The sequence below is a fragment of the Nipponia nippon genome, unplaced genomic scaffold (genome assembly GCF_047370975.1).
Source record: "Nipponia nippon isolate SJK-2023a ecotype South Korea unplaced genomic scaffold, ASM4737097v1 scaffold_15, whole genome shotgun sequence".
NCBI lineage: Eukaryota > Metazoa > Chordata > Aves > Pelecaniformes > Threskiornithidae > Nipponia > Nipponia nippon.
In genome coordinates this window covers 12,480,650-12,496,142 of record NW_028262331.1, presented here as the reverse complement: position 1 = coordinate 12,496,142, position 15,493 = coordinate 12,480,650, and the positions used below count along the sequence as shown (strand labels likewise).

Here is a 15,493-nt window from a genome sequence, read left to right as displayed (position 1 = left end):
AAGAGAATGGTCTGTTTGCTAATAGATGGGAAAATTGTAAAGGTGCTAAGTAAAAGTGAAAAACTGAAGATCTCTTTTATGAAAGGCTGCTTTTTTAAGCTCTAAGGAGTATAGATATGTATTTTTAATACACACGTATAATTAATATGCGCGATTGTCACTGGTGGTTGGCTTTGAAGACAGTTCAGAGCTAGCAGACAGCGCTGAAGACGGTCACTTGGGCTGCCTCGGTAGGTCGTTCGCGGTTCCGAACCAGAGGTGTTTCATTGCAGAGTTAGCGTAAGGGGGAACAGCAAAGGTAAGGCAGTCTCAACTGCACAGGGAGGTTGCTGCTGGCTTTCCAAGGAGAAGGTCCCAGATGGAAGCCTTTGATGGCAGTCATCTGCAGTACAGCTGCCGGCTGTTCCAGCTGGCCGTCCTGTGGTCGTGGCTGTAGCTGCTGGTAAAGATGTGCATATACATCTCTTTCCAAGCCTGTTGTCCCAGAACTGTTCTTTGTTACCACCTGAGTTAAACCCGTTTTAAATGTAGCACGTTGTTCTTTCCCACAGCTTCCCCTCAGACCTCGTTCAAAGAATTCTGAAGTATCTTTCTGCTTTTATAGCCAAAACCATATTCCCTTGTGATTTCCAGGTTATATACGACTTTGGGGTCTCCTTCATCCTTATTCTGCTTGTCTGGGCAAGCTGTGCAGGACTAGTTTTCCTCAACTGTTTCTTCAATTGGCCTCTGGAGCCTTTCCCAGGACCAGAAGACATGGACTACACGTAAGTGTCCTCTAGACTGGCCTTGAGGGCTAATCCCATTCTTAATCCTCTAGAAAGTGCTGGCACGGCTGATTTAGAGGAGTGGACAGGGAACTCCCTTGCATGTTGTTTATTGCTGCCATTCCTTCTTAGGTTGAGGATTTATGTCTGCCATTAGTGTTATGTCTTGACTGGTGAATATCTGTGGAAAGCTGAACTTTCCAAAGTGTAGGAATTATGAAGGAAAATGATCTGTCAGTAGTCATAAGCGTTTCTATATTGACCTGTGCCAAATTAGCCCAGGGGAAGTATCTCTGTGCTCTGGATCCAGACCATTTGTGGTTTGTAGATGGAAACTAGTGCCTTAAATCCACACATAGCCTTTCTGACTCCTGCAACTTTGCTGCCTCTGATTCCCCACCCTGTGTTGCAGCTCTCATGCTCTTTACTGCCCAACAGGGTGAAAATAAAGTTCAGCTGGCTGGGATTTGACCACAAAATCACTGGGAAGCAGTTTTACAAGCAAGTAACGACTGTGGGGCGCCGTCTCAGTGTGGGGAGCTCCATGAAGGGCCCCAAGGAGCCGACAGCCTTGCAAGAGAACAACAAGCTCTGTCTGTCTACGGTGGACCTAGAAGTGAAATGCCAGCCTGACAACACAGGTGTGGTTCCACGAGCACCCCGAGGACGCTCGTGCTGGCACAAGGCCGTCGGCCTCTGCTCTGCTCCAGACCTGTTTATGAGATAGCGATACGTGATCCATGTGTTGCCAGGGCCACGTGCCAGCCACCATTATTTAAATACAAGTTCAGTTATATAAGGAAGCCTGTCCTTGTATACTTGCCTAAATACAGCACATGTTGTTGCCAGTGGCGGGGACGGCATGGGTAACTGGTATGGCCGTGGAAGGACGGCGCGGCTGGTCACTGCCGTCTCTTAGGTAGGCTGTTGCCATCATGACCAAGCCTTCCTTACTCAGGGGTATGGCAAAAGCAAAGGGCTTGAAGCTTCCTTTTGCTCTAACCCACAGAATTAGGTGAGTTTTCCTTCCTGTTCCCCTTGCCCCAGCTACTGCCAGCCCAACTCCCAGCATCTGTAGCTGTTCATTGTGTTCATTGCTAACCGAGCTCCCTGAGCTGCCACGGGCACAGTGTTGAATGACTAGCTAGCTAGAAGACCTACCCCAGAGGCCAAAGCCTCTTCTGAAATTGTAAGTGTTTACAAAGGTATGGTGCCTTCTTCAGAGGCTCTGTTATTCCTTCTGCAGCTTCTCCCTCCTTCATGAAGAGTGTCTTCAGTCCTATTTTGTTGCTCAGCCTTATCACCATGTGTGTCACTCAGCTACGGCTCATCTTCTACATGGGGGCCATGAATACCATCCTTGAGTTTCTGTCCGGAGATGAAGATCAAGGTAGGGTAACCTGAAGACTTTTATCTGCTTCCTTGGAACTGGTACCTGACCCAGACTCGGTCCTCGCAAGAGGCCAGCGAGCCTGATTACTCAGCAGATACACCGTGTATGGCCATTAGTGGTGTCGCAGTGCAGCTGACAGCTGCTGGTAGGGTCTAGTGGAGGGCTGGACCTGGCCCAGGACAGAGGGGCAGCAAGGTAGACGCTTGAATGTCAAGCTAATTTTAGCCCAGTGTCTGTTAAATACTATTCTGTGTTATTTCCCCAGATGGGTTGTTGAAAGTAGCCTCTCAGGATGGACCGCAATAATTTTTTTTTTTATTGGAAAACCTATTTCATCAGGTATTTGCTTTGCTTATCCTAAGCAAGCACAAAGCACAGAGCAGCTGACTGCCATGACTAATGGTTGGACTAGGTGTCTCAGCCCGGCAGCCGGGGGTGGGAGAAATGAAGTCATAGCTGTTTTGTGCAGCCTGGTGTGTGCCGGGGCGGCTCGGGGTGCTCGCTGCGCTGGACTCCTCTGTATTTATAGCTCTGATTCAGTCCATGGAGCAAACAGGAAAGAGTACATTAGTTTACTGTTGTTGAAAATACCCAGGATTGCAAAACAAGACTTAGCTTTTATTTTTTTTGTCCTTTGTAGTAAGATCCAGTTTGAACTTGTTAAATATGGATTGCATGAAGCTGATAAATCAAGAGGCACTCCTCTGAAAACAGGAGCGAGCTCTGGGGGAGGGAAGGAAACTCAGGAAACTCCAAGTGCCCTGGCATTCCCTGAATCGCTTTGTTTCTGGAGCCTTTGACAGCCTACAGCATTCAGCTCTTTATCTCCTGGCTCAAGGGCCAATTTGGACATTAAAGAGTAAACAGGACAAACTTCACACTGCCTACTTTTCCCAACATTTCTTAGTTTTCTGCTTACCTTGTAACTCTTTCACATTGATTCTTTTTCTTTCTTTTTACCCTGGCTTGCTCTAGTTATTTCTCTTTCATATTTTCCTCTCCTCCCCTCCTTGGTATTTTAGAATTAATATTAACTATATATGCTGCCAGTTCTGTTTAGATCAAGCTCCGTGTTAGAAGGGGATTGTGCCCCGTGGGTGCCTGGCGTTTTCTCTGTGCCACCTTTGAGATTTCTTCCCGTTTCCCCCTCCTGCCCTGAACGCCGCCGGGGCTCGCAGCGCGGACCGCTCGCTGTCTTGGTGTTTCCATGGCATCAGCAAAACCCTGGTATTGTCTGGTCGCAGCAGTGTCAGGCTGCAAGAGCAATTCCAAGATGTGTGCAGCTCTCCAGAAATGTAATCTGTGCAGATCGGGAGAGGTTGGGATGCTGCTCCCTTGGATTCCTCATTCTCCTTGCAGTTATTTACTTAACGTGATTTGTTTAGAGAGCTCCCTCTACCTGCAGCTGTTCTCAGGAGCAGTCAGCAAGGGAAGAAGAGTTGAGTCAATCCTGCAAGTGTTATGGTCAAAGGAAACTTAAATATTCCTGAGAGCAGAACAGGAAAGAAGGATGTGGGGAAATCATTCAGATAGGGAGTAAAGTCTTTAAGTTTATGAGGCACTAAAGTCTTTAAGTGCACAGTGAGGCACTGTGTCTTTGAAAGTCCTGCTTTCTGTGCAGATTATGGTGACTTAGACCTGTCATGAAACCTAGGGGTGGCAAAAGCAGTCAGCCTGTGGCTTCTTATCTTCTGAAAATCCCCAAAAGATGGGGGAGAAGCTAAGGGGTTGGGTAGCTCTGCAAAGGACTCTGTCATTGTGTTGTAGGAAGGCAGGAGAGAGGAGACCTGTCTTAGAACTTGAAATTTGGCTGCATCTTTTGTAAATTGTCACCTTGCTTTCAAATGTGGTAATGCTCGGAGACCTTGGGTAGAATCAGGGCGGGCTGGAGAACTCAGCTGTATGAGGTGCTTGCTCAGGAGAGGTTTGAGGGAAGGACGTGTAGAACAGTGGGTGTAAAGGGCTGTGCCCGTGTGTGCACCCTTTGTCCGTTTGCTCTATCCAGGCTTCTCTTTCTGCTGGTATCTGCTAGGTGGTGTTCAGTTTTTTAATTTTTTTTTTTCCCCCTTCTCAGGAAAGAATGTTTTTTTTAAGATGATAGATAAATTAAGGAGGCCCTGTTTTGTAGCAGCTACTGTCTCTCCTCTTCTCCTGCTGACCCCATAGATCTTATTCCTTGCTTCAAGTTGGCTTCTGCTCTTGCTGTTTAGAGCCCAAGATTAACTGTTCAGAATAGCATGAAGAGGCAAAACATGACAGCGTGGCTTGCTTCTTACCCTCTATTAAAAAATAACCAGACAACAGCAAATCAGCTCCGGGAGTGGCTGCAGAGGGTGATGGCACCTGTCTCTCTTGGCTGCAGCAGTTGCTATAATGAGATGTGATGTGGGGCTGCTTCAGGGCTTGCCTTTGCAAGGTAATGGGGGCAGGAATGTGGGGCTGGAGCTGGAAGTTCCTCTTGGTTCCCTTGCCAGCAACTGGAGCCAGGAAAGTATCATCAGGTGCCATGCCTGGGCAGAGCAGGCGGCCCTGCTGGGGTTTGCTACAACCGATAGGCGAGAAAGGCTTGTTGGAAACTTCTCTCCATTACCAGGTTGATTTTGGTGTAAGTCCTGGCTGTACGGCTTTGGTTAGATCTAGAAACGTGTTGGGAGGGACAAGCTAAGATTCTTTTTGGTTGTTTTGCTTACAGTGCTGTAACTTGTAAGCACTCTGTGCTGAGAGGGGCAATTTCAGAGTTACATCCTTATTTCGGGGCCGCGGTACACCGTGACTCACCAGCCCTTGGGTGATGCCTACAGATCCATCACGTGGGCCGCGGAGAGGAAGCGAGAAAAGCGGCATGGGGTGGGGGAGCTGTTCGGTGACAGGAGGGGACAGTTTCCTCTCAGTCTGCTGGCATCAGCTTCCCTTAGCAAGCCATGTAGACGCTTCTCCCAACTTTAACACATGGGGAAGTCTCATCACTTTGAGTTTTTAGTGATTGCTCTCAGATGCTGTGTGTTTTTGCTGCCAATCTCCCCTCCCCCTGCCTCCAGACTTGTCTGTTCTGCGCAAAATGGGTTAGTCCTCACCTTACCAGCCTGGCTTGTCCTTGCTGGAGCTTCCCAGCTGGAAAAGATGCAGGTGGAGCTCCCAGCAAGGCAGGAGAGGAGATGACTAAGGCAGGGTGTATTGCTTGTAAGAACTTTCCCTGTTGGTCCTAGCCAGAAGCAGCCTTGCTGGCAGTGAGCAGTTGCTGGGTCCCGTTCCTGGAGCCCGGCCTGCTGTTGGGCTGACACTGCTCAGAACAGTAGTGCAGGATCAGGATGGCTGAAGCAAGGCGCCCAGTGTGCCCACTCTAACGTCATGCCTCTGGGAGGCTGAGTGGTGAAGTGGGGCTTTGGTGTCCCAGCTCCTTCGGCCCTGCCCGTTAGCCTGGGGGAACGGGGGGTCTGGGCTCTGAATGAGAGTGATCAGTGGGGAGGAACGCTTTCCTTTCTGTCATTTTTTCTGTTGCTGCTATGGTACCACTTGGACTGACAACTTTTTAAATCTTGGTTTGTTGTTTTTTTTCCCTGCAGTCGCTCTCTACACTTCCATTTTTGGGGTACTGCAACTGCTGTGCCTGCTGACAGCACCTGTGATCGGGTACATCATGGACTGGCGACTGACAGAATGCGATGATGGCTCAGAAGAGAACGAGGAGAGCAACGCTGAGCAGTGCGTAGCGCGTGCCACACGGGACACGCAGCCGCGTAGCAGGCCCCCTCTGCTCTGCATGATGTGTTTTGTGGTGAAAGACTGAAAAGAATATTGGTTCTTCAGTATAGAAAGAAAGCCTGAAGGAAGACTTGATAATTGCAGAGGAAAGGACCAAACTATCTTCCATGTCCACTAAGATGAGTCAAGAAGAGCAAATGTAAACGGTAGCAGGGGAGGCTCAGGCTTCCCTTCTAGCCCAACAGTAAGAGTAACAGCACTGAAATAATTGCCCAGGTGTTCCTCAGCTTCCACTGATGGAGATCCCACCACCTCCCTAGACAGACCTCTAGACAAACTGGTTTAGATAAAGTTGAGGTGATATGCGAGTTCCAGTAGCTGCTGCAAGTGTGTTTTGTAACATAGGTTTTGCTGTCCTTCCAGAAGTGACAAGAAAAAGAAAAAACGTGATCGTCAGATCCAGAAAATCACCAATGCCACCAACGCCTTTGCCTTCACAAATGTCCTGCTGGTTGGATTTGGAATCACCTGCCTTATTCCCAATCTACCGTTGCAGGTGAATAGGTCAGATGGATGGGTGGGCTGGAGGGGCTGGCAGTGGGGGTCCTGACACAGTGACAGGCACAACCCTGCCGGGAGGTCCTGCAGGCCAGCAGGAGCAGCTGGTGGCAGGAGGGCGTCCCGGCACTGCTGGGAGACTTCTGGGCTGCTTTGGGAACCCCAGTCTTAGAGCTGCAACAACTGATACCGTGCAGTTTACATCTCTTGAGAGAACCTAAAGAAGCAGATATAGTTAAAATGTCAGAGTTGATCCACAATTTATTGGAAAGAAGTTTCTGCAGCTGAGCTCTACAGCAACAAACGCTTTCCTGCTGAGATCCCCTCAGCAGTGCCTGTGCATGTAACCTGCGCGCGAGTTAAGCTGCTGGTGGTCGGAAAAGTTGCTGTAAGAAGCATGACACTGACGTACAGCCGGTTACTTCTGCATCAAATGCTATGGCCAATGGTACCTGTGGGATTGTAAACCTGGTAAAATATTTACTTTGTGGCACCACCTGTCTTTGGCAGAGGAGTTTAGTGATTTTATGCTATACTTAAACATGCCTTGATGATGCAGGCAAGCAGATATAGCTTGCTCATACTTGCATATTACCCGCAATAACTTGTGGAAAATTAACTACATTGCCCACAAGCACAATGAAGAAGCGTTGTGACCCTGGCCACAGGCTGCTGGGGACACGTCCCGGCAGCAGTGCCATCTAGAAATGAGATCGGTCTTGTGTGTGGTTAACCTCAGGGGGCACCACGTGTTGGCCTTTGCAAAGTAAGGGAAGCAGCGCTTTTAGAGATGCGTACAAACGTCTGCCCTTGTGCTGATCTTTCATGTTTTGGTTCTGGGTTCCTCAAGCCCACCTTTGTACCAGAAAGGAGAACGGCTTGCAGGAATGGTTGCACGTTGGGGTCTGGCACACTTGGGGGGTATCTGGGATGTGACATTTTTCTGCTTCTCTTCCCAGATTCTTTCCTTCATTTTGCACACAATCGTGAGAGGATTCATCCACTCGGCTGTGGGAGGCCTCTATGCAGCTGTGTAAGTCTCTGCTTACCTGTAACATGCGGCTGGCCAGATAAACTGGTTTGGGGTGATAAGCTGTCCAGGTGAGAGGGAGATCAGGAGGTGAAGTCTTCGCGGTCAGAGGAGAAAAATGATGCAACTCGTTTCCTCAGTCACCACTGGACGTGACAGTAGCTGGACTGAAGTCCTAGCTGATGCTTTCCTTGTTTAGAAACAGCTAAGCCCTTTGGCATAGCTACTGCGGAGAGACAGGCACAGCTCTATACGGGCCTCAGGTGAGACCAGGCTATCGACACTAAGGTTATATAGTAAAAACTCAAGGCTTTTTTTATCTTTTAATGAGTAGCTATGTGCATGTGTCCAGGTAAAACATTAACGTAATTGAATACACTGCTACTGGTCTGCTCTGAAATTACATTGGTAAAGCATTGCTCATTAGTGATGCCTACTCCCTTTCCCAGGACAGATCATCCATCCTGTTTCCAACTTATCAAACTTATCAATAGCTGAAGCTGAATACTCTCTTCCTTATTAAGCAATGTTTTTTGGATTTGAAAACAGATCTGCCCCTCTGTCCTGAGCTGTTGGACAGAGGAACAGAAAGAAGCTGTTGATCTGTCAGAGAATCGCAGAATTGTTGAGGTGGGAAGGGATCTCCCGAGACCATCTAGTCCAGCCCTCGTGCTCAAGCAGCATTTCTACTAATTTTTCCGTTAGTAGTATCTGATATTCAGCACTTTCCAATCAACAGTATTGTTGAGTTTGACATAGGATCAGACTTGTCCTCTAAAAAGGAAAACACATGCTAACCTGCTGTGCAGGTTTCACTGACTTCTAAAGGGAGCAAATTGTTATGACCAGATGAAAAAGATTGCTCGGCCGCAAATGCTGTCATCTGGATAAAGAGGCCCTGCTCTTAACTTGCAAATATCTACACTCTTCTCCCTTTGCAATAGGAACAGCAGTTGTATAAGCACTTCCACCTGCCTACGTTACAGCTGCAAAACAAAACAAGTGCTGGATCTGATGCTGCTTATGTTTGAGAGCTCAGGATGAGAATAATCTGGAGAGGAAGGCTCCAGCCTGGTCGCCAGCTGCAGTCTGCTCTAGAGAGCACTGCGCGCCTTCGGGTATAGCTAAATACTCTACAAAATAGAGGCAGTTATACGTATGTCCAGGAGAGAGAGGTTCTTCACGTTGTGCCTGTCTTGGGACTGTGCTCTGTTGTGTTAGTCGACTGGGAATGTAATCTGATGTGGGTGATGTAAACAGTCACGGTGACACCTAATAATGCTGTTGCTTTCTGTTGACAGATACCCCTCTACTCAGTTTGGCAGCTTGACAGGGTTGCAGTCGTTGATCAGTGCCCTTTTCGCCCTTCTGCAGCAGCCTCTTTTTATGGCATTGACGGGACCTTTGGAAGGAGATCCTCTCTGGGCAAGTTCTTCTCAAATTTAATGTGAAGGCTTATAGTGGTTAAGATGATTTTGGATCATTTCTTTGAAAACAAAAGGACTGCTGTGCATGGACCAAGGTTAAAAACAGCTGGAATTTTACCTGTCCCTCAGCCTGCTGTTACCTTGGTGCTGTCCAGGAGACCCTTCCCTGTTGAGTAATGATTCCCTGGGAGGGAAAGCCATTAACCCTTACGCTGGTGTGTGGACGGGGAGGAAGGGAGAGGGCTGCATGAGTGCTTCCTGCTAACAGCTTGTGTGGCGACTCAAAATCGGTCAGGTAAAAGTGAGTGAATCTGCGTGGACCTCAAAATGCAGCAGAAATACTCTGTTCCCTTCAGAGCTGTTGGCTCCAATTACCAGTCCATTTGGGTTTGCTAATGTCTGAAAAGCCAAGCGGCTGTTGAGGGTAGGGCTAATGTGGTGTCTTGATGAGAGTCTGTCTGGGCAGCTCATTAAAATCATGACACGGGTGGTCCTGGGGAGAGTCCCTGGTCTCCAGGCTACATGTGCCCACCCCAGCAGCCTGTTGCTCTTCACTCAGCAAACTTGGTGTAAAACCTGCAGCTTAAAAAGCCCTGCCTGTTCTGTGGAACAAGACTCTGCAGCCGTGATCCAGAGCAACAAATTCTTGCAGGATGTAGCGCGCGGCGCTCTGGGCACGGGAGTGTTCATGTCAATACGGTGGAGGCTGTTGCCAGTGCACTGAGCAGGGCGTCTCCTGGTTTGCCTGCAGCTGGGTGACGTGGGCCGGGTTCTGACACCTCGGTATGCGTGACGGGGTTGGCGTCTTCCTCGCCTGCCTAACTTTGGTTTGCCTTTCTTCCTGCAGGTGAACGTTGGCTTGCTTGGCGTGAGCTTCCTGGGTTTCTGCCTTCCAATCTACCTGGTCTGCTACAGACGCAGGCTAGAGAGAGAAAAAAAACAGAAGATGGATGATGCCAAACTTTTCTTGAAAATCAATGGCACTCCCAATGAGGAAGCCTTTGTTTAAACTGGTGCTTCAAATACAACCTCCCCTGTACAGGCTCCTACCACCTCCGTGGGTTCTACCTGTGGTGTAAGCCAGGCTTTTTCTCTCCTGGCTCTGCCAGTCTTTACTCATCACTGGAGTGAGGGACAGACATCGTGACTGAGCTTTCCTCAGATATGTGGCAGGAGGAGACTTCCCACTCCTTACTCCAGAACACGGGACGCTTTTCCTTTTTATAAAGGCCACGCAGATATTGTGTCTTAAATTATCCTCCGATCACACTCCCCAGCAGCAAAGTCTCTGCATAGGAAATTGGGGAGAGAAGGAACAGAGGGATGGGGGAAGAGGGGAGAAAGACTATAATTTGAGTTTGCAAACGTAACACACTGAAGTCCGTTTTCTCCCCCTCTTCCCCCAGCCTTGGCTGACATTGTCCCAGATGCAAGCTGCACTCTCCTCCCTCCCTGAGCCTCAATAATGGTCTTTCTGCTTGATATGTTGCTGGAGCCACTGGTTTTACTGTCTATCCAGACATACCCCAGACTGTTTCTGAGGCAGGGAAGGGGATTTTATTCCTATGTGTATAAGCACAGCTTCAGTGTATTGCTAAATGTTGGCTGCTAGCACTGACAGCTCCCAAACCTTTTATTACTGCGAATGACGCAGACCGTGAGCAATGGATCTGCCTTCCACACGGAAATGAAGAGCCTAGTGGACTGCTTGGTCCTAGGCCAAGCCTTCAGAGGCTTGGAATTCCTCTTCTTCCTGGCCCACAAACCACCTGTACGTGTTTTAAACTGTCTGCAGTCCTGGAACCTCCGAGATAGGAATTGGATCTTGTTTACCGATGAAGTGCTTTGAGACTTGTTGCCTTTTGCCTCTTCTTCCCTCCGACGTGACCCTGGGAGGGGAGCAGCAGCGTGTATTTAGTAAAGTGGAGAAGCTTCTTGAAGCTGAGTTCTGGGGCTCCAAATACCTTGGTGTTCGCATGTCGTGAGCTGACTTGCTGTTGAAAAGAACCAAGAGTGCAGAACACTCCCTTGTGTCTGGTAACTGGATCCTGTGGACGTATGGCAGGGTGACGTGGTGATGTAATTCTTCCTCTAGCCATAGCTCATTTACATTGTTCTGGTAATAGCTGAACACCAGGTTACTGTGACTGACCAAAAAGCTGCTGGTTTGGCTGTATTAAGAGCCTTCTGTGATGTTGATGCTCTGTCTGGACAGAGTACGCGGTGATTGATTGTATGGTGAAGCCGACCTACAGAGCAATACGTGTGGGTAAAGGTGCCCCAGGCCTGTTCACCGTGGAGGGGAATACAAAGGGAATTCTTAACCTGCTTATTTTTATAGAGGTTTTCCAAAGTCTTGTCTAAAGTCGACTTTTCTGCCCTTAACCTTCTTGTTGAGGTCGGTAGCTCAGCCTCTGTAGCCTTGTGACGGGCGTTACCCACTGCACCGTTTTGACCTGCTGGGAGCAGGACCGTGCAGCGCTGAGGACGAGCATCGCCAGCGGGCACGCAGCAGCACGGGTGCCGCGCTGGGCTGAGCTGGTGGCTGCGGGAAGGCTGGGGGCAGAAATAAAATGGTTATGGAGATGTGGTGGTGGTGCTTTCTGACCTGCCAACTGCATTACTGCAAAGCCTGGCAGGGGGTAAGTCATTCATTCGACTTCTGTGTGTCTGGTCGGAAAAGTACAAGACGCCATCCCTGCCCCGTTTGCTCTAAGCTGGGGATTAAACAGCCGCGTGCTCGGACCTTCCTTTGAGAAGTGACCTGGAAACCGGGTGTTAACTCCTCTCCTGATGGTTTGAAGCTGCAGGCACCCTGCCCAGCCAGCCCCCTGCCCTGCCTCAGCAGCAGCCAGTGACCGTGCCCAGGGCCTGGCCGGTCCCAGTGGCCCGGCCAGTGCGGGAGCGGGCCGCTCTGTGGGCCAGCAGCGCCATCTCCAGTTGCCGCCTCCCGCCAGCCTCCGCCGGCAGTTCAGATGCTCCTCCACTTCATGGTACCTCTTAGCCTTCCGCCCCTCGTTTGGAAATGACTTGCCACTTGAGTGTTTTACACATTTGTGGAATTTTTTTAATGTGTTGCCTTTATTAAACGTGTTTGTTCCAAGACAGCCTTACTGCCTGCTGTCAGCACTTCGCTCTTCTAGGACTTCTTGTCTTTTGTTGGCCTCTAGCTTTTGCAATGATTCCGCGACCTTCCCGGCTTCTCTCTCTTTTGTGTTGAGCAATAATTAAGGGGGCAGAGTTTTGATTCATTTTCCTCTTCACCTGGCATTGTCCTAAGTACGTGTTTGGAGACCCACCAGCAGTAGTGCAGCTTGCCTAGATTTCCAGAGGGCTTTCTGCAGATTTCTGCATTTCATATTACCATACTTCTAGTTTGAGAAGATTCCTACTCTTGCTCTGAGATATTTGTGACATGACAATGACAGATTAAGTCTCTTTCTCCAGTAAGAGCTCAGACAGGTGAGTGTCTGAGCCACAGCCCTCAGACTCAGTGTCTAACAGAGAGGGCTGTTGGAGGGCATCAGTCCGCTAACTCGGCATTGCTTCCTCCTCGGTTTCAGAACACCGAGCGCGATAGCTTCCACTCGTGTGTCGCTTGGATTCCTGATAGAAATGTTTTTGCAAAATGGTGGAATACAGAGCGGCATATTTTCATGAAGTCGCAAGGGAGATGATGCTGCCTTTGAAGCATGTGCAGCTAAATGAAACAAAACCCACCCTTTTATTCCTGCCGTCCGCCTCCCTGCTGCAGTTCCAGTCCCTGCCCTTTACCAGGAACATCCCCTAACCCAGTTTCATCTGATAAAATGGGGGACGTAGGTGGTTGGTGTCTCTGCTGCCATGCCGTGGTGTGAGAAGCTGCTGGCCAGCTGTGTGGCGTGGAGCTCCCGCCTTTGAGTCACGGTTTGGGGCTGTTTGCAGACTGAGAGCAAAGCGCGCCTTTGGCTTGCGATCGCAAGGACTGGTGGTACAGAACGGCGTTGCGGTTGTTCAGGGTGGAGCAGACACACGGGAGCGCTTTCTCGCACAGTGCAAAGTCAAACTGGGGAATTCACTGCTGCAGAACGTAGTGGGGAACAGAAGTATAACTTGTTTAAAAAGGGGCTGGTTAAACCATGCTCTGATGCATCCACTAACTCAGGGAGATTTTAAGTTGCTGTAAATAAGAAAGTTATGCCAAGGAAAGACTACTTTTCTACATGCTTGCTCTCTTAAGAATTGGTCAAAGATGGAGAAAATATGTGCTGGGCTAGGTGAAACACTGGTCTGATCCTGTGGGGTTTAATTTACTCTGACAGTTGCAAACCAAGCTAATTTTTAAAGCAGTCTCAAATTCATCTATCAAAAAAGCTGTATCCGCATGCGAGATGTGCAAGCGTGCTCCTGACTGTGGCGTAACTGCCGAAGCGCTGTGCCTCCCGCGGGGCCGGCCCCTCCGAGCACAGCGTTCTGGCTGCAGCCGCTCCTGAACGTCGTCTTGCATGGCGCAGAAACGAGCGCTGCTGGGACGGTCCTGTTGCAGGTGGCTTTCGTGGGCAGTTTGCCTCGTTCTTTGGTGCTCGTGGAAATGCAATTGTGGCTTACGTTTGGAGTGGAAAACAGCATTGCTGCTTTCTAGCCAAGTGATGCAGGACCAAGAAGCTTCCTGATGCGCTCTTCTGTGTGCATGAGCCACCTTGTGGAAAAAATAAATGGGCTACCAAAGACTAGAGAGCCACAGCAATGTAAATCAAGAATCCTTTTACCTGTATAGCTCACCTATAGCTCAAGTGCTTAACTACTTTCATAATCCCTAAATGCTAGAATTTGTAGGAGGTTTCTTTATGCCCCTCGTACCCCTTTACCCTGCGAGAAGTACGAGGAGGTTGGTCGTGGGAAAGACCTCGCCCCCTCCACAGAAGCACCCCCAACTGCAGGTAAGGAAGCAGAAACCCGGCCTGCGCGTCCTTGCTGGTGTAGGAGCCCTCAGAGTCAAGGGTGTTGCTGTGTAAAGGTGACTGCACCTTCTGGAAGCCTGCTCCTGGCCTCTACAGACTCTCGTGTGCATTTAATATGCATCTGTATTTTAAAAAGAATATTTAAAAATTAACAGAGCAGGGAAGGGCGGGATGACAGCTTTTTCCTTTCACTACTCTGTCCGTACCTAAGCCCCATCGATGCAGTCTTTATAGCGCTAATGCAATGATGCTCTCAAGAGTAGCGGAACAAATCTGTGCTGTTTTGCTTAACAGGACACTTATTACTTTATTCAGTTACTGTCAGAGTATCTGGATCCTTCAGATGAAACTGGATGGGGATGTCTGGAAGAAAAAAAAAAAAAAAAAAAAAAGTAAATCTTTCTGAGACTCCAACTTAACAGCAATGCTGCTGCAGCCATTGAAATGTTTAACTCGCGCACCAAAGCCCGGCCTCGTCCTGTTCTGTCCACAAAGGAAAATTGTAGGATAACGAGATTTTAGCTAAGTCAGTAAATCACTAAAATGTGTTAAAGTAGGAGATCTCCCTCTTCACAGGCTGATGAATTTGGAAAATATGCCACAAAATATAAAGCAGACACTGTAGGGTAGAAAGAATAAAATCTTTAAAACTACAAGTTTTGTTACTTCCCCCCCTTTGAGTCTTTTCTGCATCTGCAGAGCTTTTGGCATTGCCTACTTTCCAGTTTAGAAGTGTGAAGTATTCATAATGGAAACTAGCATTACTGTAGCATTTCTGATGGGAAGGAACTATTGGGTTGTTTTTTAATTTAAAAAAAGTTCATCTTTTTATTTAAAATAAAAAAGCCATTTCTGGTTTATATTTCGCGATGTTATCTTCTCTGGAATAGCTGAAATGATGATGTGTTCCGTAGATGCATTCTTACATGTTAATTATAAACCCTACAGGTCCTTGTTTTTCTGCCTGTGCTGCTCAGCCCGTCTCTGCGCAATCTGTTTTTATCAAGCGTCCTGTGCTCCGCGTTGTCATCCTCCCTACTGCTGCTTGTCCCTTCCTCGTGCCTGGCCCTCCGTCACTCGCTTTTTAGTCCTGGGACAATCCGCTTTTCCAGAACGCCCCCTCTTTTTAACCTGACGGCGTCAGCCTCCCCCACCTCCTCCTGGTCGCAAAATTTGTGGGTAGTGTTTGTCAAAGTTGAATTGTAAGCTCCTTGGGGCAGGCCTGTGTCATCTTTTCTGTGTTTGTAAGGTGATGTGCGCTCTTGCGGTACTACCTAAAAATAAACGTGGCGTTAAGTTAATCATTAGTTTTCCTTCTGAGGCTGAACATAATAAAGGTATTGCTTGGTTCCCAACGAGACTGCGTAAGCATGAATGCTGCTGCACGTTGAATGTTTCCTTGACTTTTTCTTCTCTAGGTTAGGAGCTGACAGCCAGATTTTAATTCATCTGTAGCTGAGAAAAAAAAAAAAAATATCGTAAATTGATTTTATTTATGCTGACAGCAGGTTGAGAAAGAGACCAAGCTCAGTTAGACAGGGTGGACTGGTAGCAAGCCGTGAAAGATGAACAACTGTGGCCTTGGAGGGGAACGCGACGGAAGAGAGGCCGCGCGCGAGCCGGGCGACGCCGACGGTATGGCGTTTTAGCTGTCCCATCAAATAACGACAATCCTT

General features: G+C 48.6%; 1 protein-coding gene across 3 annotated transcripts in view; it reads left to right on the top strand.

The window, feature by feature from the left end:
* The window catches only part of SLC43A2 (solute carrier family 43 member 2), a 29,785-nt gene extending 17,779 nt beyond the window's left edge, over nt 1-12,006 (top strand). For all 3 annotated transcript variants that reach the window (XM_087752153.1, XM_087752152.1, XM_087752155.1), the window contains 8 exons: nt 634-767; nt 1,206-1,408; nt 2,014-2,157; nt 5,724-5,862; nt 6,286-6,418; nt 7,380-7,453; nt 8,752-8,875; nt 9,725-12,006. In XM_087752153.1, the coding sequence (XP_087608279.1) occupies nt 634-767; nt 1,206-1,408; nt 2,014-2,157; nt 5,724-5,862; nt 6,286-6,418; nt 7,380-7,453; nt 8,752-8,875; nt 9,725-9,886 (1,113 nt within the window). In that variant the 3' untranslated portion in view covers nt 9,887-12,006. The remainder of the gene's footprint in view (nt 1-633; nt 768-1,205; nt 1,409-2,013; nt 2,158-5,723; nt 5,863-6,285; nt 6,419-7,379; nt 7,454-8,751; nt 8,876-9,724) is intronic.
* The last annotated feature ends 3,487 nt before the right edge of the window (nt 12,007-15,493 follow it).